General features: G+C 46.8%; 1 protein-coding gene across 6 annotated transcripts in view; it reads right to left on the minus strand.

Moving 5' to 3' along the window:
* Positions 1-279: 279 nt before the first annotated feature.
* The window catches only part of fbxw7 (F-box and WD repeat domain containing 7), a 209251-nt gene continuing 181538 nt past the window's right edge, over positions 280-27992 (minus strand). For 3 of the 6 annotated variants that reach the window (XM_065003918.1, XM_065003917.1, XM_029687109.2), the window contains 8 exons: positions 25781-25915; positions 23915-24038; positions 23527-23666; positions 21635-21748; positions 11430-11611; positions 10108-10333; positions 8304-8514; positions 280-2908 (listed from right to left, as the gene is read on the minus strand). In XM_065003918.1, the coding sequence (XP_064859990.1) occupies positions 2640-2908; positions 8304-8514; positions 10108-10333; positions 11430-11611; positions 21635-21748; positions 23527-23666; positions 23915-24038; positions 25781-25915 (1401 nt within the window). In that variant the 3' untranslated portion in view covers positions 280-2639. The remainder of the gene's footprint in view (positions 2909-8303; positions 8515-10107; positions 10334-11429; positions 11612-21634; positions 21749-23526; positions 23667-23914; positions 24039-25780; positions 25916-27992) is intronic. The other 3 variants (XM_065003919.1, XM_065003920.1, XM_029687111.2) reach the window with 1 other exon arrangement.

Here is a 27992-nt window from a genome sequence, read left to right on the forward strand (position 1 = left end):
TTTCGTTGCGTGTTACCTTTAACTATATATCCTGTCAGTAAAATGAGTGTAGAATGTATGAAACTTGTTCCAGTGCCGTTGCCGGTCTTATAAATATAAATGGTGTTGTCTTGTCTTTATAGGTATGAAACTTTGAAGCCCAAACATTACAAAAACCTTTAGAGATTCTTATCAGGAAATATCACCAAATCTTACTAAATTGCACTCAGGCATATAAGAGTACATCTACCTTCCCCCCTGTACGTGCGCCAAAGACAAAGTATGTGAAAGTCCCCTCAGTAATGTAATAAACCGAAGAGGTTTTATTGAACAATTAACACAGTGAAAAACAGACAACTGAAATGCTTGAAATGAAGAAAAAAAAATGAAAAAACAACGCACATTTTATTGCACTTAAGTTATAAGAAAATAAAATTTCTAAGTTGAATCAAACAAATACACAATCCCTTTCAGGTTTTTTTCTCTGTCTGTTTTCTTTTAGCCAGGCAGTTACATGAATGAACTGAAAAAATAAAAACACCTGCGGCATCTGATTTCTCAAACCAGATCATAAATTAAAACAGATTAAAAAATAAAACGAGAGGAGAAAGAACAAGATGTTTTTTTTTAATATACAGTGTTAAACCACTTTCACAGTTCTGCTTGAGTTGTGTGTGACTCCTTTCTTGGGAGATTGAGTTTAACTAATTGTTTTGGCTGCAATGTTCTGTTCTGTTCACTTGAAGCCAGGTTGCCTGTAGGTACTTTTTCCATTCACAAACCATTAGACTGCTAGCTAGCGCTTAACAGTTCGACTGTAACGTGTAATGTCATATTCATAACACCAAGACTGTCCCGCCTTCTACTGTATTGTTGTCAGTTTGCGCCCATTCAACAATGTTGCTTCAAACATTTGAATGGAAACAAATCACATATGGATGGACAGTTTTCTTTCATTCACTCTTTAAAAAAACAAACAAAACAAATTTGCTATTTTCTTTTTTCTCTTTCCCAGTCCACACAGCATCTAGACAGTTCCTCACAAAACAGGCTGAAAGCGCTTTGTCTCAAGGAATGTGTTAACAATTTGCCCAAAAACATACACACACACACACACACACACTACACCCTATCGTTTAGCCTATGCAGGCAGACCTGTCTTTGTCCAACTCTCTCTCCTCTCAGCCTGGCTGAGGCACGTTTGGCTCAAAGTTTCAGTGGCAGAAACAAAACCACGGTTGTTATTGTCATGTTTCTCTCTCTCTCTCTCTTGTGTGTCGTCTGTTTAAAACATTAGAAGAGTCCATTTTGGAATTTAGTCTGGGACTAAAACGTCACAGGGAGTAAAAGTTCCATCTTTATTTCAGTTTTATCTAGCAGCATAAATACAGTTTACCCACTGGGAAAACAGTACTGGGAGGGAGGGAGGACGCTATTCCACACGAAGAGTTCCGAGAACCCCAACCCCCCCCCACGTAAGAACCAGCATTGAGGAACCAACCCAGCCAGACTCGTTGAAAAACACAGGACAGCATCGTGTCTAAATCTGGAGACTTAACGTCTCCAGACTTCAGCTATGAAGAAGAAAAGAAGAATGTAAAGAACAACCCAAACAGAAAATAAAACGTGGTGAGTTAACAAAAGCAAAGAAGTGAGTGGAACAGGTTAATACTGGGACTTGTTGCTGTTGGCAACAACAGGCAACCAAAAAACAAATGAACAACAAAAATCCTTGTCTTTGAACTGATTGAAAGAACATAGCTACAAAAGGAAAGCAAATTCACAGTTGTACATGTGCTCCTGTGTGTTTTCTGAAGAAATCAAACCCTGGAACTAAAAGACTGAAGAACAATAAGACTGGAACAAACAGAGAACAGGATATAGGGCCTGATGTTATAGGCTCATACCTGGTTTGGGGACCAATCAGATTCTTGGCATGTCGTTTCTCTCATTCTCTCCCCGACGACAAGAACCTTACTTAGCTAATATTGTGTGTCATCATAAAAACTTTTTTCCAATACACTTAATTTTCTCAGATGAGAATTTGATGTTTCCCTGTGTCTTTGCCTTGTATACAGTGTTGTTTTTCTAGTAAATAGTCGGTTGGCGCTTTATGTGGGGGATAAAAAATGATATATCTTTATACATCTGAACAAATGCTTGCGTCAGGCTTGAGTGAACAAGTCTCTGTTTTTTTTGCGAAGAAGCTGCCTCTAAACCGCAGAGTTATTTCTTCAAGAGTTCCTGTCTTTCTTCTCTTCCTCCTTTATTGGACGAGTCTGTTCCTCCCCCTCTTCTTCCTCTTCCTCCCAGTCTACCGCAGAGGTGCGGGCAAGCCATACCCCTGTTCCAAGCCACACCCACTTCCTACCCCTTCTGATTCGGACCCCACCCCCTTAAGGTGGGAGGGGTAACAAGTACGGGTGCTGGCCGGTGAGGTTGGTGACTGTGGCTTTGTCAGAAACGGCCACCGACAGGGGGAGGGGAGAGGCAAGGAGGGGGGTTGAGGGTAGGGTGGGACGGGGCTGTTTCTGAGTGTGGGAGTGAAGAGTTTAGGGCACGTTCACCCTCGATGTTGAGCCATCTCATCCTCGTCTCCCTTTAACCCTCCTCCCCTCTCCTCACTTGTCCCCGTCTCGACCATTTCCCCTCCTCTCCTCTCACTTCATGTCCACGTCAAAGTCTAGCACCAGTAGTTTTGTCTCCTCGGTGCCGTTGCGGCTTCCCACGGCACACACCAGCTTGGTGTTGGAGGCGCGGATACGCCACACCACCCCGCCGCTGCCGCCGCTCTCCAGCGTCACCAGGTTACGGATGAACTCGCCCGTCTTCAGGTCCCACAGCTTCACCGTGCCGTCGTCCGAGCTGGTGATGACAAAGTTCTTGTTGAACTGCAGGCACGTCACGGCGCTCTGGTGCTTGTGGGGACCTGGTGGTGGAGAGGGGGAGAGAGAGAGAGGAGGGGGAGAGAGAGAGAGGAGGGGGAGAAGAGTGAGCGAATGTGTGAAAGAGATAAATAGCTAGTTTCTCATTTTCACTGTAGTGTCTCTTTAACGTCTACTTCCCCAGAGTCAGATGAACTCACAGATACCATTTTTGTGTCTCTGAAGTTGCTAACTAGCGTTAGCACAATTAATTGAAGTCGATGTGACTTGCCTCAATTGCACTAACGCTAGTTAGCATTGGGTGGCGAAAGTACCTCTAACTTCCTTCATACTGGACACAGAGACATAAAAATGGCACCAATGAGTTCATCAGACTCTCGGAAAGTAGATGAAGGGCCCAGTTGACAAAATCCCGTAATATCCCTTCAAGAACGTAGAGAGAGGCAGAGAGTTAGTTGGACTCAACGAGTGAGGGGAAAAAAGGAAACCAACAAAGAGAAAAGGCGTGATAGAAAGAGATCATTGGTTGCGAGGTCATTGGTAGAAGACCTGGTAAACCTGGTAGAGATGGTAAACACTATACTGTTTATTTCTGGAGAGTGTTACGGCAGGGGAATAAGGCACCCTGCCTTGTCCTCGTCTGCCATGGAAAATCCTGGGCTAGTAGAGAGGAGCCCAGGGCATAGAGCTGTCACCATCTACAGCTGCTGACTAGCTCTGCTGACTGCAGCCTTCTGGCACTACAGCGGTGTGTGTGGTGTGTGTATGTGGTGAGTGTGTGTGGTGAGTGTATGTGGTGAGTGTTTGTGTGTGGCGAGTGTGGCAGCATCACCCATTTGGTGTGCAGATTGTAGTGTCTGTGGCTGTTGCCTCCTCTTCCGATGAGATGCCCCTGTGTGTGTGTGTGTGTGGCGGTGAATGACTAATATTCCCTTAGGATATGCAGATGATAAATCCCCCACATGAGATCTAGTTTACACTATTAAAACAAACACAGAATCACAGTTTGAAAGATGTAGCTGGCAAACATTAAAATACCTTCTAGCAGTTATTCCACAAAACTCTAAACAGTGAGGACTAGTCAGGATGAAATCTCTAATATGATGAACTACAGTCCACAATGTGTTCATTATGAATGCAAAATCATCCGTTGTATGAAGTACACTAGGAATTGTGTTCATTAGCCTACCAACAGATCTCATTTGAACAGAGCTCTAGTGGCAGCCAGCAGTGTAAACCCTCATCCTCTCCCTTCGTCTGTCTCTAGTGGCAGCCAGCAGTGTAAACCCTCATCCCCTCCCTTCGTCTGTCTCTAGTGGCAGCCAGCAGTGTAAACCCTCATCCCCTCCCTTCGTCTGTCTCTAGTGGCAGCCAGCAGTGTAAACCCTCATCCTCTCCCTTCGTCTGTCTCTAGTGGCAGCCAGCAGTGTAAACCCTCATCCCCTCCCTTCGTCTGTCTCTAGTGGCAGCCAGCAGTGTAAACCCTCATCCCCTCCCTTCGTCTGTCTCTAGTGGCAGCCAGCAGTGTAAACCCTCATCCCCTCCCTTCGTCTGTCTCTAGTGGCAGCCAGCAGTGTAAACCCTCATCCCCTCCCTTCGTCTGTCTCTAGTGGCAGCCAGCAGTGTAAACCCTCATCCCCTCCCTTCGTCTGTCTCTAGTGGCAGCCAGCAGTGTAAACCCTCATTCCCTCCCTTCGTCTGTCTCTAGTGGCAGCCAGCAGTGTAAACCCTCATCCCCTCCCTTCGTCTGTCTCTATTGGCAGCCAGCAGTGTAAACCCTCATCCCCTCCCTTCGTCTGTCTCTAGTGTTTTCAAAGGGCTAGACATTTTGCACTGCGCGTTTCTCGCAAAGATTGGACAACGTACCCAGCCAACCCCCACATCTCTCCCCCTCTCCCACCCATTTCATTTCCACAACAAAGCAGCTGTCTACATCATTACCTATCCTCTCAGCTTAAGTACCTCATCTGTGTCTGCCAGTGAGTTGCCTGTTAGGCTATTGTCTCATCTAAATGCCCTAATGAATGAATGGCAGAAATTGCCCATTGACCCAATTACATGACCTACATAATCCCTGCACCCCACCCCCTCCCCTCCATAGCCCTCCTTAGCCCCTCATGCCCCCTAACGCTCATGACAGGACCCCTTGTCAGGCTCCCGACAAGACAGGACCTGGGCCAGGCCCCTCATGGGCCAGGCTCCCCAAGACATGACCGGACCTGGGCCAGGCTCCCGACAAGACAGGACCTGACCGGACCTGGGCCAGGCTCCCGACAAGACAGGACCTGGGCCAGGCTCCAAGACAGGACCTGGGCCAGGCTGACAGGACCTGGGCCAGGCTCCCCGACAAGACAGGACCTGGGCCAGGCTCCCCGACAAGACAGGACCTGGGCCAGGCTCCCCGACAAGACAGGACCTGGGCCAGGCTCCCCGACAAGACAGGACCTGGGCCAGGCTCCCCGACAAGACAGGACCTGGGCCAGGCTCCCCGACAAGACAGGACCTGGGCCAGGCTCCCGACAAGACAGGACCTGGGCCAGGCTCCCCGACAAGACAGGACCTGGGCCAGGCTGGGCCAGGCTCCCGACAAGACAGGACCTGGGCCAGGCTCCCGACAAGACAGGACCTGGGCCAGGCTCCCCGACAAGACAGGACCTGGGCCAGGCTCCCCGACAAGACAGGACCTGGGCCAGGCTCCCCGACAAGACAGGACCTGGGCCAGGCTCCCCGACAAGACAGGACCCCGTCCACTTTTGTTCATCCCTCATCCTCCTTTCAATTCCATTACATTTCAATGTAAGGGGCTTTATTGGCATGGGAAACATATGTTACATTGCCAAAGCAAGTGAAATAGATAACAAAAAATGAACTCACAAAAGTTCCAAAAGAATAAAGACATTTCAAATGTCATTATGTCTATATACAGTCTTGTAAAAATGTGCAAAAAGTTCAACTACAAAAGGGAAAATAAATATATGTTGTATTAGTTCTTCACTGGTTGGCCTTTTCTTGCAGCAACACGTTACAAATATTGCTGCTGTGATGGCACACTGTAGTATTTCAGATATGGGAGTTTATCAAAATTGGGTTTGTTCTCAAATTCTTTGTGGGTCTGTGTAATCAGAGGGAAATATGTCTCTCTAATATGGTCATACATTTGGCAGGAGGTTAGGAAGTACAGCTCAGTTTCCACCTCATTTTGTGGCCTCTCTCAATAGCAAGGCTATGCTCACTGAGTCTGTACAAAATCAAATATTTCCTTAATTTTGGGTCAGACACAGTGTTCAGGTATTCTGCCACTGTGTATTCTCTGTTTAGGGCCAAATAGCATTCTAGTCCGCAGTTTTTTTGTAAAGTCTTTCCAACGTGTCAAGTAATTATCTTTTTGTTTTCTCATGATTTGGTTGGGTCTAATTATGTTGCTGTCCTGGGGATCTGTTTGTGTTTGTGAGCAGAGCCCCAGGACCAGCTTGCTTAAGGGGCTCTTCTCTAGATGTATTTCTCTGTAGGTGATGGCTTTGTTATGGAAGGTTTGGGAATCGCTTCCTTTCAGGTGGTTGTAGAATTTAACGTCTCTTTTCTGGATTTTGATAATTAGCGGTTATTGGCCTAATTCTGCTCTGCATGCATTATTTGGTGTTTTACGTTGTACACAGAGGATATTTTTGTAGAATTCTGCATGCAGTCTCAATTTGGTGTTTGTCCCATTTTGTGAAATCTTGGTTAGTGAGTGGACCTCAGACCCCACAACCATAAAAGGAAATGGGTTCCATTAATGATTCAAGTACTTTTTTAGCTAGATCCTAATTGGTATGTCGAATTTTATGTTCCTTTTGATAGCATAGAATGCTCTTCTTGCCTTCTCTCTCTCATCCTCATGCAGGGCCATCACCCCTTCTTTCACCTCTCCTCTCACATACTCCTCTTCTCTCTCATCCTCATGCAGGGCCATCACCCCTTCTTTCACCTCTCCTCTCACATACTCCCCTCTTCTCTCTCATCCTCATGCAGGGCCATCACCCCTTCTTTCACCTCTCCTCTCACATACTCCCCTCTTCTCTCTCATCCTCATGCAGGGCCATCACCCCTTCTTTCACCTCTCCTCTCACATACTCCCCTCTTCTCTCTCATCCTCATGCAGGGCCATCACCCCTTCTTTCACCTCTCCTCTCTCATCCTCATGCAGGGCCATCACCTCTCCTCTCACATACTCCCCTCTCCTCTCACATACTCCCCTCTTCTCTCTCATCCTCATGCAGGGCCATCACCCCTTCTATCACCCCTCCTCTCACATCCTCCCCTCTTCTCGCTCATTCTAAAACAGGGCGATATCTATTCCCTTTGTTCCAATTGGAGGGGATATGTGTGAGTTGTAGTTCCATGGGAATCGTTGAGTTTGTAGTTCACTAATAAGGCCATTTGGGGGAGAAATTAGCATTGGCAGAAAACAGTGCAAGCTGCACAGTAAGGGTTTCTCCATTTCTCCCCATTCAAGGTAACAGTACTTAGAGCTAATGGCTGAGAGAACTGTTACACTAACATCCTGAGCCAGGGAAATGATCCCTATCTGGAGAGTGGCTGGCCGGCCCACAATGTGTTGGCTCTGTTTGGCCATGCACAGCCAAGCACATCATTGAGTGAATATCTCGGAGCAACAGCCTTTTGCTCGGGTCCAAAATTGGCCAATTCCAGACATTTTCCCCACTTATAGATAAAAGGAGGACGTTGTAGAGTTGTCTGTGGTAGATGGTGGAGTTTGAAGGGAGTTCCCCCCCATACTATGTAAAGCATTTTGAGAGTCAAGAACGCACTATATAAGTCACATCAAATCAACCAAATAATCAAACATGGTTGTATTTACAAACCACCAAACAGAAGAAAACGGGCTGAAACAGGGAGGGACTACCTGAACTTGACAAACACCCGTTTTCGTTTTCCATTGCAAAGCGTTTTACTTCGTTGTTCCTTTAATGAATACAACCCTGTTCCAACGAGGGCGTTGACGACTCGGCGACAGACTCACCTTGCAACGTCTGCAGGCACTACGTGTGTGTGTGGGAAGGACGAAGACTCACCTTGCAACGTCTGCAGGCACTAAGTGTGTGTGTGGGAAGGACGAAGACTCACCTTGCAACGTCTGCAGGCACTACGTGTGTGTGTGGGAAGGACGAAGACTCACCTTGCAACGTCTGCAGGCACTATGTGTGTGTGTGGGAAGGACGAAGACTCACCTTGCAACGTCTGCAGGCACTATGTGTGTGTGTGGGAAGGACGAAGACTCACCTTGCAACGTCTGCAGGCACTATGTGTGTGTGTGGGAAGGACGAAGACTCACCTTGCAACGTCTGCAGGCACTATGTGTGTGTGTGGGAAGGACGAAGACTCACCTTGCAACGTCTGCAGGCACTATGTGTGTGTGTGGGAAGGACGAAGACTCACCTTGCAACGTCTGCAGGCACTGTCCCGTCTTGATGTCCCAGATCTTGACGGTGGAGTCGGCGTTGCCCGAGACCAGGATGTTGTCTTTGAGCTCCATGCCGCTGGTGAGGGACTGGTGACCTGTCAGAGTGTGGATGCAGTTACCCGTCTCCACATCCCACACCCGGATAGACGTGTCCAGGCTACCGCTCACCACGTGGATCCCATCAAACTGGAGGGGTGGAAGGATGATCCAGTTATTGAGATTCATTCCGTTTGACACCAACAGATTCCAGTCATTTCTTTTCTAGCATGGAATCAATCAATAGAATGTATTCATGAAGCCCTTTTTCCATCAGCAGTTATCAGAGAGACTTTACAGTACCCTGGGACAGAACCCAAAGAGAAAACCAAACAGAGGAGGAAAGAGGACGATCCAGTTACACGTTAACAATAAAATGTTGCGTAAAATAATGAATTGCACATTGAAATTCAGATCAGATGTGTCTGATGAATCCATTGAATCGGAGTCAAATAAAGCTTTTCTAGATAATATTCCATTAGATAAAATGAATTAAATTCATTAGCATTCATTTAATATAGCAGTAATTCATTAGATCTAATTAATTGTACAGATATGCACAGCTTTTTCCAAAGTCCGTGTCACAGAGTGTATAGTGGAGGGCATCTGTCCATCTGAACAGTAAACCCATCTCTCCTATTCCCTATTCAGATGAACTACCTTTGAGCCTGGTCTAAAGCAGTGCACTATGAAGGGAGAAGGGAGCCATTTGGGATGCAGCCTCTCTCTCTCTGAAGGTGATAGTTGTGGCTCTAAACTGCTCCGTCATCACAGAGGGAGAGATGTAAAGGGAGAGGACATCTTCGAGGACACGAGGCAGAGGAATCCATTAACCTTCTAACACTACTACTGCTGTGTGTGTGTGACCCAGACTCACACCAATGTTCTGTTTATATAATGTTACTGCAACGTAGAAAGAGAAGGAGTTGAGAAAAACCCATCGTACTGCTGCTCTGCTGCCTTGGATACAACAGACAGTGGGACTATTTTGTTGTGGCTCTTTCCCAACCAGTGTGGTTCACATGGCAACCACCTTATTATATTGTGGAATGGCGGTTCAAAGCACCAACTGCAAACACTGTTTTAAAGGTTCTGGGTTCTCTAAGTACTCTGAGCTCTATCGTTCTTGTTTTATGGACAAGTTAGGCACTGTATGAACCAGATGAGACCCAGTTGTACACTTTCAAAAGAGATTATCATCATTTACACCGAACTGTACAGTGGATATATGAAGGGATTTGATTTGAGTAGAGGACTTCTATGACGGCGTGTTAAATTGATTCGTTTCATGTTTTATTCCTAGAGGGCTGCCAAATAGTAGGACATAAAAGGAATGTAAAAATAGTGATGTTTGAGTTGGGGCGGGGCGCTCTTTGATAAGAAGGGCTTGATTTTGCAGAGTTTGAATGCACAGTTTAAAAACACGGTTCACTTGGAGGACTGTAGATTAAAATCCAATAGACTAAGTCACTATACAAATCTTCAGACGTTAATGAAATGATGGACTCTGTGGTGTGTATGAGTGTAAGTGAGCGTCTGCGGTAGGTAGCCTAGCGGTTAAGAGCTTTGGGCAAGTAACCGAAAGGTTGCTGGTTCAAATCCCTAAGTAGACTAGGTGAAAAATATGCCGATGTGCCCTTGAGCAAGGCACGTAACCCTAATTGCTCCTGTAAGTCTCTGGATACGAGCGTCTGCTAAATGACTCAAATGTAAATAAATACGAGACAGCGCGTGTACACAGACCTGTAGTGAGTAGACTCTGTTGGTGTGGCCTTGCAGCGTGTGGAGGCAGGTCTCAGTCTCGGGGTCCCAGACCTTGACCATGAAGTCGTAGGCCCCGCTGACCACCCTGCGACCGTCGTACTGGACGCAGCGCACCGCCGCCACGTGGCCCATGAGGACGTGTAAACACTGGCCCGTCTCCACGTTCCACACACGCAGCGTGGCGTCGCGAGAACCACTCACCACCCTGGGAGAAGAAAGAGGAGACGGATTGACGACACATTCAAAACACTAGTCTATTCTTGCGGGACTTTATTAAAGCTAGCTGGCTGGCAGGCTGGCTGGCTCAATGTCTGAGAATTACACGCTGAGAGTTGTTACTGGTTAGATTGGATTAATTTGGATCAAGGCAATTTCTTTCATGTTTATCACAGTTCATGTGACAGCTTTGATGGGAATCTTGACAAACTTAGTGTTTTTTCCAGGGCCTTGCAGACACGTATCCTTCATGGTCGTGATTTACTGGCAGTAAATTCAATAGGTTGACCTCTAGCCCTCATCCCCATGATGACAGTTGATGAAAGCAAAACAGGAAATACATAAATAAGATTGTAGCCTTCTCATTCTCAAGACCATCTTCGAGTTTCGCCATCGTCATGCTGGTACATGAACATACACAAAACCCCCAGGACACAATTACCCACCCCTCCTAAACCTGCAACCCCTCCTAAACCTGCAACCCCTCCTAAACCTGCAACCCCTCCTAAACCTGCAACCCCTCCTAAACCTGCAACCCCTCCTAAACCTGCAACCCCTCCTAAACCTGCAACCCCTCCTAAACCTGCAACCCCTCCAGCACAGAAAGCAGAAAAACAGGTTCATAAAGAATTGGGAGGCGTACTCCATGAGTTACAAAACGGCTTCCGGCATCCAGCACTGACAAAGATGGAAATCACCGTTCTTCCACTGTCAAGCCCTGCAGCCGCCAGAGGCCCTTCACTTCCTCTGAGTGAGTAATCTAAATGGTACACAAAACCTCATCGGCCCCGAGGCAGGAAGAGCACTAGAGAGGAGTGGCAGGCGGATCACTTAGACGGCCACTTTGGTTCTATTCAGGGTTCTATTCAGTCCCTATGAGACCCTAAGTACACTTCATGAGGCACATTGGCATGTTGTGGTGTTGAGGCTGATGTGTTTTTTACTGCCTGGGTACAGTATGCTTGTAATACGTGCTGTTTTGATACCAGGAATAGAATATAGTATGTTTCTCAACTCTTGTCGGACAACTACTGGTCCATTTGAAAGCTCACAACCTGTTGGGTAAACAGTCAGTCAGTACATACGTTTTCTCGTGCAGGTGCATACAGCGCACCGTTGAGGTATGCCCGTACAGGGTGTGGATACAGTCGCCCGTCTCCGCGTTCCAGACCTTGAGCGTCCGGTCGGTGGAGCCGCTGATGATGATGTTGTCCCTCATCTGGGACGACCACACGCCCCCCGTGTGGCCCACCAACGTCCTCAGACACTGCAGAGAGATCAGAGAGAGAAGATGTCTCAGTCTAGATACTTCACAATGACAAACAGAAAACACACCTCATTACGCATAGTCCATACTATGACATATTCAGATAGATGGGAGCCACACATTGGTGGTGGACGTGGTGAAGTTCCCCTCCCTTCCCATGTAATTATATAAATCCATTTCAAACAAGTTTGACATACCTCTGCTCTTTAAAAAAACCTCCAAAACATCACCTCAGTCTCATATACATACATTGCTAAAAAAATAAAGGGAACACTTAAACACCACAATGTAACTCCAAGTCATTCACACTTCTGTGAAATCAAACTGTCCACTTAGGAAGCAACACTGATTGACAATAAATTTCACATGCTGTTGTGAAAGGGAAGTACAGTTCCCGCTCAGCCCAGTCAAAACTGTTCGCTGCTCTGGCCCCCCAATGGTGGAACAAACTCCCTCACGACGCCAGGACAGCGGAGTCAATCACCACCTTCCGGAGACACCTGAAACCCCACCTCTTTAAGGAATACCTAGGATAGGATAAAGTAATCCTTCTCCCCCCCCCCTTAAAAGACCTAGATGCACTATTGTAAAGTGGCTGTTCCACTGGATGTCATAAGGTGAAAGCACCAATTTGTAAGTCGCTCTGGATAAGAGCGTCTGCTAAATGACTTAAATGTAAATGTATGTTGTGCAAATGGAATAGACAACAGGTGGAAATTATAGGCATTAGCAAGACACCCCCAATAAAGGAGTGGTTCTGCAGGTGGTGACCACAGACCACTTCTCAGTTCCTATGCTTCCTGGCTGATGTTTTGGTCACTTTTGAATGCTGGCGGTGCTTTCACTCTAGTGGTAGCATGAGACGGAGTCTACAACCCACACAAGTGGCTCAGGTAGTGCAGCTCATCCAGGATGGCACATCAATGCGAGCTGTGGCAAGAAGGTTTGCTGTGTCTGTCAGCGTAGTGTCCAGAGCATGGAGGCGCTGCCAGGAGACAGGCCAGTACATCAGGAGACGTGGAGGAGGCCGTAGGAGGGCAACAACCCAGCAGCAGGACACACTGAACTCTATCAGAGAAGTAGTTGGTGAACCAGGCGAGGCAATCATTTGAGAAACCAAGGCTGTCGAGTCTGCCGATGAGGATGTGGTGATTGACAGAGTCGAAAGCCTTGGCCAGATCAATGAATACAGCTGCACAGTAATGTTTCTTATCGATGGCGGTTAAGATATCGTTTAGGACCTTGAGCGTGGCTGAGGTGCGCCCTGGGTTCCTCCTAATGCAAGACAATGCTAGACCTCATGTGGCTGGAGTGTGTCAGCAGTTCCTGCAAGAGGAAGGCATTGATGCTATGGACTGGCCCGTCCGTTCCCCAGACCTGAATCCAATTGAGCACATCTGGGACATCATGTCTCGCTCCATCCACCAACGCCACGTTGCACCACAGACTGTCCAGGAGTTGGCGGATGCTTTAGTCCAGGTCTGGGAGGAGATCCCTCAGGAGACCATCAGCCACCTCATCAGGAGCATGTCCAGGCGTTGTAGGGAGGTCATACAGGCACGTGGAGGCCACACACACTACTGAGCCTCATTTTGACTTGTTTTAAGGACATTACATCAAAGTTGGATCAGCCTGTAGTGTGGTTTTCCACTTTAATTTAGAGTGTGACTCCAAATCCAGACCTCCATGGGTTGATAAATTTGATTTCCATTGATAATTTTTGTGTGATTTTGTTGTCAGCACATTCAACTATGTAAAGAAAAAGTATTTAATAAGAATATTTCATTAATTCAGATCTAGGATGTGTTATTTTAGTGTTCCCTTAATTTTTTGAGCAGTGTATGTATATATATATCTTAAGAGTTTTGAAGTAATGTAAGAAAATATGTAAGAAAATAATTTCACTCAAGTTTGAGATTGACCCTCCGATGATTGGATGAAAGTCTAGTTGAAGACAGGATGGGATATCAGGCTGAGATCACGTTCCATTCAGAAGGTATAACAAAGTGAATTTAAATTGTTCTGACCTTTCCTAAAAACCTCTAGTCAAGTCAATCTACATGTAACTGCAGCACAGGGGGGATAAAATGTATTATATTGACCTTTCCTCCGTCTAAGGGAATTGATTTATACTCATCTACAGTTGAATGAGGAGCCATTTCCTTCTGTTGTTCCAAGAAGATGGAAGTCCTGGGGTTCAAATACTTTCTACTTTTTATTGGGCTTTGCTGGTGCAATCTAACCAACACATTAGCTGGAAACGTGCAAAACCCGACCATCTGACACGCCAGGCAGACTCGAGCAACCACTAAGTATTTGAAAGAGTTCAAATAGTATTTGAACCCAAGTCTGGAGTACAGGTGGTGACAAAGCCTTCACAAAAAAAGGGACCCATTCTTCCTAATTTGCAAAGCTAGATTAGCTATTGATTACAGTACAGTGATTAAAGAAATCTTTCCAATCTATTCTATTCAATTTGTAACGGCCTCCATAGCCATTAACCCATTAAACGTATTTATCCCTCGAATTTAATTCGATTTTTTGGGGTGGGATGGTAAACCGGAGGAACCAGTCTGTTCCGGGGGCGTTATGATCCGTGCCGGGACGTGATGCGGAGGGTGTAAAACACGTGACCTCCTGACTGAAGCTGATAAAGTGGTGAGCGTCTAGCGACCGTCAAGGCAAGGCGGGGGCAGGGGTTTTATTGAGGTGAGTGAGTTGGGTGTAACTGCAGTCTCTCTCTCTCTCACTCTCCCATCTCAGTTCCACTCTCCATCCATCTCCCTTGCTCTCCTGTGATAAACAGGGACGCTTCATTAACTTTGGGACGTAACCTTTTCTCGCCAATGTCACAAGCTATTTATCTAACTGCAGTCAGGCCTCCATTTGCTCAGCTTCATAACGGTTATATTGTGGGAAGAGGAGGAGCAATTAGTAATGGTTCAAAGCAGGATATAATGAGATGAAAGCTTCTGCTACGACTGAGCAAGTTGATCACCAACTAACAGTGACGGTCAACAACAGTAAACTGTCAAATAAATAGTGGGTCAAATACAGTGGAGTTTCTTGGCATATTGTTTGTTCAGCTGTCAACATAGTACCAGGCTGGGGTCATGAATGCATTGAATGAGATCAGTATTATATGTATACATATTTTTGACTGCATCACATATCAAAACACAGTCCTGAGTCAAAGTACTCAACACACAGCAAGTCTGTTACCAGGGTGATGGATCCCCAAGCAAAACAAGCCCAGGGTTCTGACATTCGGGTTCCAAGAACGTGGAAGCTTTCTCTCCTGGTCTCGGGTGATTACAGCCTACTTCAGAGTCAAGGAGGGAAGGACCCCTGGAAGTGGAGGCTAAGGTGACTATTTATCTGCCTGTGTTGAACAAATACTAAGAGGTATCTCTCTGCGTCTCAGAGGAAGATTAGACATTCTTCCTCGAGGGCCTGTTAGGGGCTGGTTTGAAGAGCAAGGGTTTGATCAAGTGCTCTATTTTTGCATTACACTTCCTTCCTGAATCCTTTGATCCTTGGTGTTAAAATGTTGGAAAAGTACCTTGTATTGCTCTTCCCCACAGTTATCTTTCGATTGGGGAGACCATGTTGTTTTTCTACTGCGACTGCTGACAGTTGTCTCCTTCCCATAATGGTCACCTTTCCCAGAATGCATAGTCTTCAGAACACAAAACAACAAAACCAGGTCGGCTGACTGACTAAGCGAGGATGCCAACAGACAGGTGATGCTAACTGAAGGTAAAAGGCTATCCCGCTAGCCCCGGGAGATAAACAAACAGGGTCTATTACAAGGCTATGAGAAAGCTGCACAGTGCAAAATAACAAGATGGTCACATATACTAGGCTAGACAACGTTAGCGGGAAAGTCAGACGAGGCCAGATTGCAGACCTTGTTGTGTTTATCAGACAGAGCTCACAGCCCAGCAGAGGTCAGATGTAAGGAGCCTATATGCTGGAGAGGAATGTTTACAGAGGTGTTTTTCTTGCTCCCGCCTGCATTTGAACAGACCTGGTGGTTACCCAAGATCTCATTATGACTCAGAGGTACAGAGAGAGGGAGAGAGCGGGACGGGGGAGGGAGGGAGAGAGCGGGGGAGGGAGAGAGAGAGCGGGGGAGGGAGAGAGAGAGCGGGGGAGGGAGAGAGAGAGCGGGGGAGGGAGAGAGAGAGCGGGGGAGGGAGAGAGAGAGCGGGGGAGGGAGAGGGCGGGGGAGGGGAGGGGGGGGAGAGGGAAAGAGGGTGGGAGGGGAAACATGAAAAAGAGAGATGTCCTTTCAAGGACAATGAGTGAATAAAGTGAATAAACCGAGAGAACAAGGGTTTTCCCAACACTGTGCAAATGGCCCTGTGACACACAGGAGAAGGGTGTAAACTCTACGTGATAAGACCTCCGCATGCATTCCTGGGTCTTGATGATACGGGCCTCAGAAGTTTCTGTTTGACGGTCAACACAGACCTGGCGTTGATCCATGTTAGTCACGCTCTCAGCTGTGATTCCACATCTAGCTTGTGGGGACATGTCAGGTCTGGATACGCCGATTAGTATGAACATAATAACATAGGCTAACAGTCTCTCACAACGACACACATGTCAAAACACAGTCTACAAAGATGAGACATGACCCCAATCAGAACAATCAATTAAACATTGAATGTAGAAAGAGGAGGAAGGGAAGCGTGACTAAGGTACACAATAGTACATTTTGGTAGACAGAAGGTGCTCTTTGGTAAAAGGGTAAATTGGTCATCAAAAAGAAAGGAGGACCAAGGCATTCTTCATATAATTAATTAAAATGCCTTTATTTGTATGGCATGTACAATAGAAACAAAGTAATAAAAAAAACGACCTTTCTAAGTGTTCTGATACTTCTAGCTTGGAGTTGTATTTTTATGATAACATAGCTAGAGTATTTCACTTTTTAATGTGTATAGTATTGCTTACTAGGTGTTGTCCAATCAATTTTGTAACCACTCCCTCTTCCAATTAGGGCTAATTGGAAAAGCTGTTCAAAAGAGGACATTGTATTATTTCTTTGTACTCCCTGACAAAAGGCCATGCAGCCGAAACTCGTCGGATTTTTAAAACATTGAATGCATTGCTTCAGTTCAATACATGTAGTTCTCATATACAAGGAGATCAATGGCCTCATTACGAGGCATACACTCCATTAGTAATGTCTGGAGCTCCTCATGTTATTATCTGAGGTGAAGGTGACCCAGGAATACACAGCTAGAGTGTGTGTGTGTTGCCTTTTCTCTCTGCGATAGAGGGAATCTGCCTGCCATTTCAGATCAGCCTGACAGGCAGCGGAGTGTGTGTGACAGGCAGCAGAGTTGTCTGTTGACGGGCACAAGGACTTTCACTGCTCCAGCACACAGACAGACAGCCTTTGAAGCACTGGCTGCATGTACAGTGTGTGTGTACCGTGTGTGTAGATCGAAGCTTGACAGCTCTCATTGAAAGCGAAGGGCAGCAAAGACAAAGGTGCAGGCCTCAGACGGACTCAGCAGCCAGCACCATATTCCACGACAACATCCGATCGCTAGGCTACTGAAGACAGACAGACTGAGGAAAACTAACAGACAATTTAAAAGTCTGGGGCTGCAGTAAGCAAAATGCTAATATGTAAAATAAAATAAAAAAATATCTAAAAAAGAGCATCAACAACGAAGCCAAACCGAAGCAGCTCTCCGTCTAAGCCCAGACCATCATTTCACGGCATTGTGGTTTCTAGCCTCCTCTTCTTCAGTCTCAAAGCAAACGGTCTTAACAGAACTCCAATGGCATCCTGTTATCTTACTTAACCGCAGAGCAATGCGGAATTCCAGGTTGTGCTTCCCAAATGGCACCCTACGGTGGGCCCTGGTCAAAAGTAGTGCACTATAAAGGGCATAGGTTGCCATTTGGGACGCAAGCCAGTCTCTCAAGGAGATGAGTAAGGAAGCGTTTGTTGAGTAATCTGCTGGTACAATCATGTCTTGATTGCTCACAGTTGGGGTGTCCCGAATCACTCCCATACTGTATGATAGTACTGACGGAGTGAGAGAGAAACCCCTCTGGTATCTAAAGGACAAGAATAACAATCCTAGTTTTAGATAATGATGGAATCTTTCATTTGTGACATGAAAGGCTAAATTCCACAACAGTGGAAGATCCATTATCTGATCTGAAGAATGTCTGCTGTGACGCACGATGGAAATGAAATGGTAAATGTTGCTGGATGGGATACGCTGTACATGCGAGCCATGTCTAACAGGGAAAATCTATGGAGGACACTACAGCACCAGACACGTGACTTGTTTCATTTTGTTCCAAGTGATGTATCAATGCCAGGTGCTACTTTGAGAAATGCAACTGGGGGACTGAACATGCCATAAAAGGAATAGAGGTCCATCACATTCGTTCTAAACAGTAGGCTTTGCACTGTTTTTGTTCTCTACATTAGAACATGTTCAGCAGAATATTTCATTCACTTGACTACTCCCCTCTCTACCGGTCAGGGACAGAACCCTCGCCAAAAGTAGTGCACTATATACGGAATAGGGTGCCATTTTGGACACAAGCTTGGTCTAATCACTGAATCCAGTGGCTGGGATAACGAAGTCATATTCAGACTGCACATCCTCTTTGGGACAGAGGAATTCAAAGCACTCGGGTTGTGACATTCCTGTCTGTGCCAGCTCATCTTTATCAAAATAAAAGCGTCCCCAAACCAAACAGAGTGAGTCCGGACCGAGACTTTGTGGGCCGCAGCTGAAGGACAACAGAACTAAAAAAAAAATACAAATCAATTGGAGATAGATGCTTCAGACGGACATGGAGGCCAGTCTAGAGAGGGAGTCAACATTGTCCCTCTGTAATATCCCAGTAAAACAACAACGGAAGAGCGAAAACCTTCTCAAAGAAGCACCTGGCATTGACACATCACATGAAAGAGTGAAAAGCACTCTTTCGAGGTCCATTTTCAAGCGTGGGTTTCTCTCTATCTCCTATTGGTCCAGTGGTGAATAAAGACCTTAGTCTGGATGTTAGCTGCTGAAAGCTGGGCAGGAATAGGCTTCCCTGAGCTCCTGTGAGGCTGAAGGTTTACGCCACTTAAGCTGGGACTTGGAGTGGAACACCAAGGTAGGAGAGGAAACACACAAGCGAGGGCACACACACATACACTCCCACACACAGGCATAACACACACGTACTCCCACACACACACACATGCGCACTCCCACGCATGTACTCCCACACACCCACACATACACATGCGCACTCCCACGCATGTACTCCCACACACCCGCGCGCACTCACGCCCACACGCACGCCCACACGCACACTCACGCCCACACGCACACTCACGCCCACACGCACGCCCACACGCACGCCCACGCGCGCACTCCCACACGCATGTTCTCCCACACACACACTCCCACACGTACTCCTACGCACTCCCACACACACACACTCCCGTACACACTCCTGCGCGCACACACACACGCAAGAATAAACAAGAACACCCACAACCCAAGGTCAGACAATCTGTAAAGAAAGAGGAGAGAGAGAAGCTAAAGTCCTGTCTGGCAGCCAGGCAGACATTTTGGCTATTTGCTGTGGAAACAGAAGCAGGATCAGGAAGAAGAATCCGGTAGCAGCTCTGGACTATTCTTTGGCAGGGGTCATGTCAAAACAAGCCTGGCTTGTCACGGCGAGAGATGATTGATGGTGAATGTAAGGGCACTGCAGAGAGCGAGAGCGGGCAAAAGAGCGAGAGAGTGAGCGAGAGCAAAAGAGAGAGCGAGAGAGCAAAAGAGAGTTCGAGAGAGAGCAAAAGAGAGTTCGAGAGAGAGAGAGCAAAAGAGAGCACGAGAGAGAGAGAGCAAAAGAGAGCACGAGAGAGAGAGAGCAAAAGAGAGCACGAGAGAGAGCGAGCAAAAGAGAGCACGAGAGAGAGCAAGAGAGAGCAAAAGAGAGCGTGAGAGAGCAAAAGAGAGCATGAGAGAGCAAAAGAGAGCATGAGAGAGCACGAGAGAGAGCAAAAGAGAGCACAAGAGAGATAGCGAGAGAGCAAAAGAGAGCACAAGAGAGATAGCGAGAGAGAGAACAAAAGAGAGAGCAAAAGAGAGAGCAAAAGAGAGAGCAAAAGAGAGAGCAAAAGAGAGCACAAATAAAGGAAATCTGTCTTTTTCTCTTCTTGCAATGGAGATCTATCCACCAGCGGTTTAACGACTGATCTAGGATCAGCTCAAATTGCTTCAGTCCTGACTTCAACAAACAAGAGCAAATTTACTAATCTGGCTCAGGCGAAATTGGTCTCTAGATTCTTCCAAACTGATTTAGGATCAGCACACCTTTCTACAGCTCTGACCTCGACTGTCATAGTGAAATGAACAAATTTGGCACAGGAACAGCTGGTTTGGGCATAAAAGGTAACCAACCACACGGCAGGGAGGGAGGGGTGGGGGCGGTGTTTGTGGATCCAGTCCAGGTGCATCGTGGGACGTGGGAAAAGAATGGCCTCGGGCCAGCCTGCTGGGTTACGATGACTAATCACGCACACACCTGTTCTGACCTCTGTCAACACAGCATGGTGTGAGCAAGTCACTGCAGCACTAACCTGAGAGTTACAAGTCATCCGGATGGACATTACCCTAATGTTGGTGGTGTGAAGAGAGACAATCCGCATGGCTTCACGATCAGAAGCCCTTGGTACTGATCTGTTCACATCAGCACAACGCTGAGAGAGACCGACAGACTGTATAATCACTGCTTGGCTGAGTGCCCAATTCAATCAACAGGGAGGAAGCTTTTCTGCTATGAGACACGACGCTGCCTCTTTTTTCAGTGTTTCATGCACCTGGGCACCACTGACGCATTCAGAGTGTATTTGTCATTTTCCATGCAAGGATAGAACCATGTCTGAAACGTGTTGTTTCTTCCCTTAGTCGTTCTCCTTGCACTTTAAAAAGCCAGAGAGCTTTGTCCTAAAGGAGAAATTTCATTAAGAGCTCCAGTGAAAACGGAGTCGGCGAAGACCAGGGAAGAGGTGATTTACAATACTCCCTGAGCCTCCCTACCTCTTGCTCTCCCTCTCTCAGCGAGGCCCACACCAACGCCACCATTTTAGTAGACCCTATAAACCAGCAACACAAGGCACGTGTCCCGCATCAGTCCCAGCCATGAATACCAACAGCCCCTCCCTCGCCTGTCTGACGACACAGATCTTTCACTGGCTCTCCGCACAATGGCTAAGGCTGAATCTCCAACGGTAACCTGTCCCTTATGTAGTGGTGCACTACTTTTGACCAGGGCCCATAGGTGGCTGGTCAAAAGTAGTGCACTACATAGAGAATAGGGTGACATTTGGGACAAAAAACTAAATGCAGGAGGAGGGAAGAGAGAACAAAATGGATTCCAGACAATATGCTGCAGTATTGCAGGACAGGTGGTGTTATGTGCCAATGTTGAATGATGTCACGAATCAATTGCAATCTGGCCAGGGTCTCAGGGAGATTCTGGAGCATCAAGCAGTATCATTTGTGTAAAATCTCCAGTATGCAGTATACTGTAGCCTATGAATTTGAGTAAACCTTAAATGCAAAAATCAATACAAACCCATGACCATGAATCTGAGGTATTGAGTGAAGACACACTAAGACATTTAAAGAGCTGCCATAGCATGTGGATTGACTTCCTGCTAACATGCTTCATTACAGATCAATGAGACGGTAATGAGAAATACACCAGCTTCAGAACAGGAACTCATTACAATGTGTATTGTATTCCACATAACACTGAGATGCAGTGGGATGGAACAACCCATGAGACTTAGAGACACTATCACTTTTTAAACTCCTATTCATAATCTCCAGAACCAAACCATACCAATCTACACACCAGCACCATACCAGTCTACAACTGAGACCACGGCGATTTTCTACATTCTGTGGTCAAAAAGGTTTGGACTAGTTTCAATGTGGGGGTTGGAGAGCGAGGGATGAGTGACAGTCGTACCTTTCCCGTGACAGCCGACCAGACCTTGAGCGAGTTGTCGTCAGAGCCGCTGACGATGCGGTTACCACAGAACTGGAGGCAGGTGATGACATGGTCATCATGACCCTTAAGCACCTAGAGAGGACAGAGGGATGGAGAAGAGAAGAGGGAGGGAAGGAGAGAGAGATGGATGACAGGGAGAAGGAGAGAACGGAGTGAAGGAGAATAAGATAAAATGTCAAGAACCAAACAGGAACAATGACAAGGCTGCATTTCTCCAGAGATCAAAGACTTGAGGTAAATGTCACGACGGCGCTTTGCTGGTGTACAGAGACCCCCTGTTCAAAAAGACTTGTGAGTGTATGTGTGTGTAAACTCAGCTGTGAGTGTATGTGTGTGTAAACTCAGCTGTGAGTGTATGTGTGTGTAAACTCAGCTGTGAGTGTATGTGTGTGTAAACTCAGCTGTGAGTGTATGTGTGTGTAAACTCAGCTGTGAGTGTATGTGTGTGTAAACTCAGCTGTGAGTGTATGTGTGTGTAAACTCAGCTGTGAGTGTATGTGTGTGTAAACTCAGCTGTGAGTGTATGTGTGTGTAAACTCAGCTGTGAGTGTATGTGTGTGTAAACTCAGCTGTGAGTGTATGTGTGTGTAAACTCAGCTGTGAGTGTATGTGTGTGTAAACTCAGCTGTGAGTGTATGTGTGTGTAAACTCAGCTGTGAGTGTATGTGTGTGTAAACTCAGCTGTGAGTGTATGTGTGTGTAAACTCAGCTGTGAGTGTATGTGTGTGTAAACTCAGCTGTGAGTGTATGTGTGTGTAAACTCAGCTGTGAGTGTATGTGTGTGTAAACTCAGCTGTGAGTGTATGTGTGTGTAAACTCAGCTGTGAGTGTATGTGTGTGTAAACTCAGCTGTGAGTGTATGTGTGTGTAAACTCAGCTGTGAGTGTATGTGTGTGTAAACTCAGCTGTGAGTGTATGTGTGTGTAAACTCAGCTGACGGACACGGGGGCCACAGAACTGCAGACTTGGCCAATGACAGAGCGCCTTACAGACAGACACAGGGGAGTGTGAAGAGCAAGCGGGGTAACCACGGTTACGTCAGCCACTACTCCGTCTAGTCACAAAAGGACCTGAGGGCTTTTTGAAATTAGCCATACGAGGCATATTAGGAAGATCACTCTCCCTTGCTAGTCAAGCTCAATTTAAACTCTGAAAACACTCAAGAAACAGCAGTTTGATGTAGAAGTAGAATTGAGGTCATGTCGAGCTCTAGAGAAGAACTACCATTAAAAAAACTATCTATAAGAACTGTCATTACCAAAATCTTCTTTAAGAGAGGTTGAGAACTGACCCACCTATGGCTTCTAATAAAACCCAGCATAAGAGCCTTATCGACTTGGACGCCTGATCTAATTCAAAGCCGCTTTATATAAAATCCATACGAGTCTCAAGGGAGTGTTAAGATATAATGAAACCGTCTAATAAGGAACGAAGAAAGGCTTTAGATTCTAAGTTTTATACAAAACCACCAAGTCCAAAGTTGAGAACTGAAGCAGAATTAAATACTGTGGGGCAAATAAAATTATCTATATTATAAACTGGGTTGTTTGAGCCCTAAATGTTGATTGGCTGACAGCTGTGGTATATCAGACTGCATACCACGGGTATGACAAAACATGCATTTTTCATTGGTAATCAGTTTATAATAGCAATAAGGCAACTCGGGGGTTTGTGGTATACGGCCAATACACAACGGCTAAAGGCTGTATCCAGGCACTCCGCGTTGCGTTGTGCCTAAGAACAGCCCTTAGCCGTGGTATATTGGCCGTACACCACAAACCCCCAAGGTGCCTTACTGCTTACTTATATAAAATGTTGAGAATAAGTGGAAGCAAAGAGAAAATGTCTACCTTGGGTGATCGGAGGTCTCCTCTCCTCCAGTTGGTGTCTATCCTATGCTGCCTGATGTATGCACACTTCCAGGGGCTGTGGGTGAAGCCCGGCTTGGTGACTTTCCTCTTCTTGAAGGCTAGAGGCTCATCAATGCCTGCTTGTGGAGAGATGAGAGGAGAGGAGCAGTGTCAGTCCGAGACTGTGTCAGAACGCAGAATATCTACTGTTTGCTCAGGCCATTGTCAATCTAGTCTGACCATTGTTCAAGATTGATCACATTGGCCAATGCTGGTGTCATTCATGGTCTGAAACTACTTCAGCATGTTCCTTTTGGCCAGTGCTTGTGCCTGTCATGCCCGTATATCGGTTCAGTGATTCCTATTGGCTAAGTGCGTCTAGACTGACCCTCCTCCCGGCACTTCTCCCTCCAGAGGAGGTTGTCCTCAGCCAGGATCCTCCAGTAACGACAGGTCTGAGCGGCCTGCAACAGGTCCTTGGGCTCAAGGAACGACAGCACATACAGGGCCAACTGACGGAGGAGAGGAAGGATGGAGGGAAGGAGAGAGAGAAAGGAGGAGAGAATGTTATTTTACAGCGTAAGGGCGTTGCCGTGGTTGAGTGGGTGGTCTGAGTCTTGTTGACCAACCCCACACCTCCTAAAATACCAGTGCTCTATAATTCAATAGCAGTGCTCTACAACTCAAACATGCCTCATCCCCAAGCCATTATTGACGATCCAGAGCAATTGAGAGCGTTAGAAAGTGTTTCATCGATGCAGCACAGCAGAACCCCTGATTGTGTATTGAGTGGTTACATAACAGGGTACTACAGGGTGTCTTCGTCTTACTACGTGTCTCAGTCTCATCCATATATGGATACCACTGAACTGCCCCCAGGGCTTGTTCTGTTGCCACTTCTTTACTCTGCCTAGTGCCTACCACACCCTATCACACTCCAGCCTGAGAGACAGAGAAAAAAGAGAGAAAAAGAGCGAGAGAGAAAAAGAGCGAGAGACGAGAGAGCTAGAAAAAAAGAGCGAGAAAAAATAGTGAGAAGGAGAAAAGAGTGAGAGAGAGAAGAGAGAGAAAAGAGAGAAGGAGAAAATAGTGAGAGTGAGAGAAAAGAGAGAGGAGAGAACAAATGGGGAGCAAAGCAGAAACAGCTAAATGGGAAGAAACAAGGTAACAGTGAGAGGGAGCAAGACAAGTTTCCTCATGCTCTAACCTCTGCTAAACAAGGCAACAGTGAGCGGGAGCAAGACAAGTTTCCTCATGCTCCAACCTCTGCTAAACAAGGCAACAGTGAGCGGGAGCAAGACAAGTTTCCTCATGCTCCAACCTCTGCTAAACAAACAGTCTGAAGGGGCTTGGCCACTGGAGCAAGCTGAGGGGAGGCTATTTAGACCATTATGGATCATTCCAGACTACTTTCCACACATCTCCCTTCACTCACTCCCTCCCCCATTCCAGACTACTTCCCACACATCTCCCTTCACTCACTCCCTCCCCCATTAGAGACGATTCCACACCCTGCCTTTCTCTCCCCTCTTTCCCTCCCCGTCCAGACCTCCCTCACACCTGACAGACAGGAGGCAGGTGCCAGACAGACAGTCACTCTGATAAGGACCTCTCTGAGGAGTGACAGGAGGCTGTTTAAGATAAGATTCTATGGTCTCAGGGGATCTGAGACCATAGAATCCTGAACAGAGACACATTGGCCTGGTGTTATTAGTCCTCAGTTTGAGCGAAGGGTGACACACCCACCGAAAGGTGCCATTAAGGCTTTTTCCAATGAGTTAAGTGGAGATAAGAAGACAGCTCAGGGAGCATTCAGTTCTCACCTCTTTGGGCAACAGGGATGGATGGATGGATGGATGGATGGGGAGATGGGAGTGTGCAGTTGGGGGAGTTAAATAGGTGTTAAGGGAGCTTTGGTTCTCACTTCTTTAGGGATTAGAAAGCGAGAGGGAGGAGGAAGGGGCTAGAAAGCGAGAGGGAGGGGCTAGAAAGCGAGAGGGAGGGGCTAGAAAGCGAGAGGGAGGGGCTAGAAAGCGAGAGGGAGGGGCTAGAAAGCGAGGAGGAAGGGGCTAGAAAGCGAGAGGGAGGAGGAAGGGGCTAGAAAGCGAGAGGGAGGAGGAAGGGGCTAGAAAGCGAGAGGGAGGAGGAAGGGGATAGAAAGCGAGAGGGAGGAGGAAGGGGATAGAAAGCGAGAGGGAGGAGAAAGGGGTTAGTAGCCTTTTCTTTCTATAAAGAGCTATAAAGGGGTTGTCACCTCTTTGGGCAGCAGGGAGATGAAATCGCGTTGGAACTGCGGCTCAATAACCTGCATCATGTGTTTGACATGCGTGGGCTCACAGCTGTCGATCAAGTCATCCAGCGCCATGAGCTTCTCTGGGCCACTCCAGCTCTGAAAAACACACAGGAGGACGAGGGAGAGCAGGGTTAGATGGGATGTGTCGATGCTACACTACTCCAGCTGTGGAATACACAGGACCGGTCAGGAGAGAAGTACATGGAGAGGACTTTATGTGTTGGTTGTGTTGATGGTACTTGATTGTAAAAGTAGTTGTTTTTAGTGTGTTGCGTTGTATTGGCTTACAAGGGTGCTTGCTGTAAGTGTGGTGGAATGTAAAAGTGTTTGAAGCCAATTTGCATAGGTGTAGAAGTGTGTATATTTGTGTGCCAATGCATACACTATATATACAAAAGTATATGGACACCCCTTCAAATTAGTGGACTCGGCTATTTCAGCCACACCCGTTGCCGACAGGTGTATAAAGTCGAGAACAACGCCATGCAATCTCCATTGACAAACACTGGCAGTAGAATGGCCTGACTGAAGAGCTGTGACTTTTATCGTGGCACACTGTCATAGGATGCCACCTTCCCAACAAGTCAGTTCGTCAAATTTCTGCCCTGCCAGAGCTGCCTCGGTCAACTGTAAGTTCTGTTATGGCGAATTGGAAACATCTAGGAGCAACAACGGCTTAGCCGCAAAGTGGTAGGCCACACAAGCTCACAGAACGGGACCGCCGAGTGATGAAGCACGTAGTGTGTAAAAATAGTCTGTCCTTGGTTGCAACACTCAATACCTAGTTCCAAACTGCCTCTGGAAGCAACGTCAGCACAAGAACAGCTTCATGAAATGGGTTTCCATGGCCGAGCAGCTGCACACAAGCGTAAGATCACCATGCCCAATGCCAAAGCGTCGGCTGGAGTGGTGTAAAGCTTGCTGCCATTGGACTCTGGAGCAGTGGAAGCATGTTCTCTGGAGTGATGAATCACGCTATCTGGCAGTCCGACAGACAAATCTGGGTTTGGAAGATACCATGAGAGCACCACCTGCCCCAATGCATAGTGCCAACTGTAACATTTGGTGGAGGAGGAATAATGGGCTGGGGCTGTTTTTCATGGTTTCGGGCCCCTTAGTTCCAGTGAAGGGAAATCTTAACCCTACAGCAAACAATGACATTCTAGACGATTCTGTGCTTCCAACTTTGTGGCAGTTTGGGGGTAGGCCCTTTCCTGTTTCAGCATGGCAAAGAGGTCCATAGAGAAATGGAATTTGACTGGTCTGCACAGAGCCCTGACCTCACCCACATCGAACACCTTTGGGATGAATTGGAATGCCGACTGTGAGCCGGGCCTAATCGCTCAACAACAGTGCCCGACCTCACGAATGCCGTTTTGGCTAAATGGAAACAAGTCCCCGCAGCAATGTTCCAACATCTAGTGGAAAACCTTTCCAGAAGAGTAGAGGCTGTTAAAGCAGCAAAGGGGGGGTACCAACTCCATATTAATGCTCATGATTTTGGAATAAAATGTTCGACAAGCAGGTGTCCACATACTTTTGGTCATGTGTACGCAAGTGAATAACACATTCCCTCAACAGAAGCCAGTTAGCCCAAGGCACCTCGCCGCTAACTACACCGGCAACAGGCACATTAAAAGCCTGGCCTTCATCAGCACTGTTATTACCTAGCTATGCTCCGTCTGGGATTTCTCCTGGCTGAATATTCAGCACCACTCACAGCCTGAAGCTCAAAGCCAAACTGTTGAGCTTAGCTAGCAAAGGCTGTAGTTGTAACTAGACCAAGTGTCTAGATGCTGGGGCCAACGTTGTTTTCCCTTTGGGAGAGCGCTCAAATGTAACACAGTGATTATAAGAGAGAAGGATGGAGGATGGAAAGCATTGGGCATGTAAAGCATCTGTAATTTGGCAGTTAGACTGACGCCACCGGAGGAGCTGGCTGTGCCGGTAGTTAGGAAGGTAATCAGGGAGTTGGGTTCAAAGCAGTACTTCCCGAACCAGGGAAAAGGGTTGGATTACTGAATGGTTACTCAGCGCTGGCTGGCAGGCGACTTAACACCCTTTGGTTATGCCTCTGGGAATTAGCTTTCTGGGTAGAAACACCGCTAGCTACAAAGCTTGCTTATGCTTGGCGGGTAACGCACTGAATTAAGGCACTGATTACAAAGCATGG

This window comes from Oncorhynchus nerka, linkage group LG18, assembly GCF_034236695.1.
Source record: "Oncorhynchus nerka isolate Pitt River linkage group LG18, Oner_Uvic_2.0, whole genome shotgun sequence".
Taxonomy (NCBI): Eukaryota; Metazoa; Chordata; class Actinopteri; order Salmoniformes; family Salmonidae; genus Oncorhynchus; species Oncorhynchus nerka.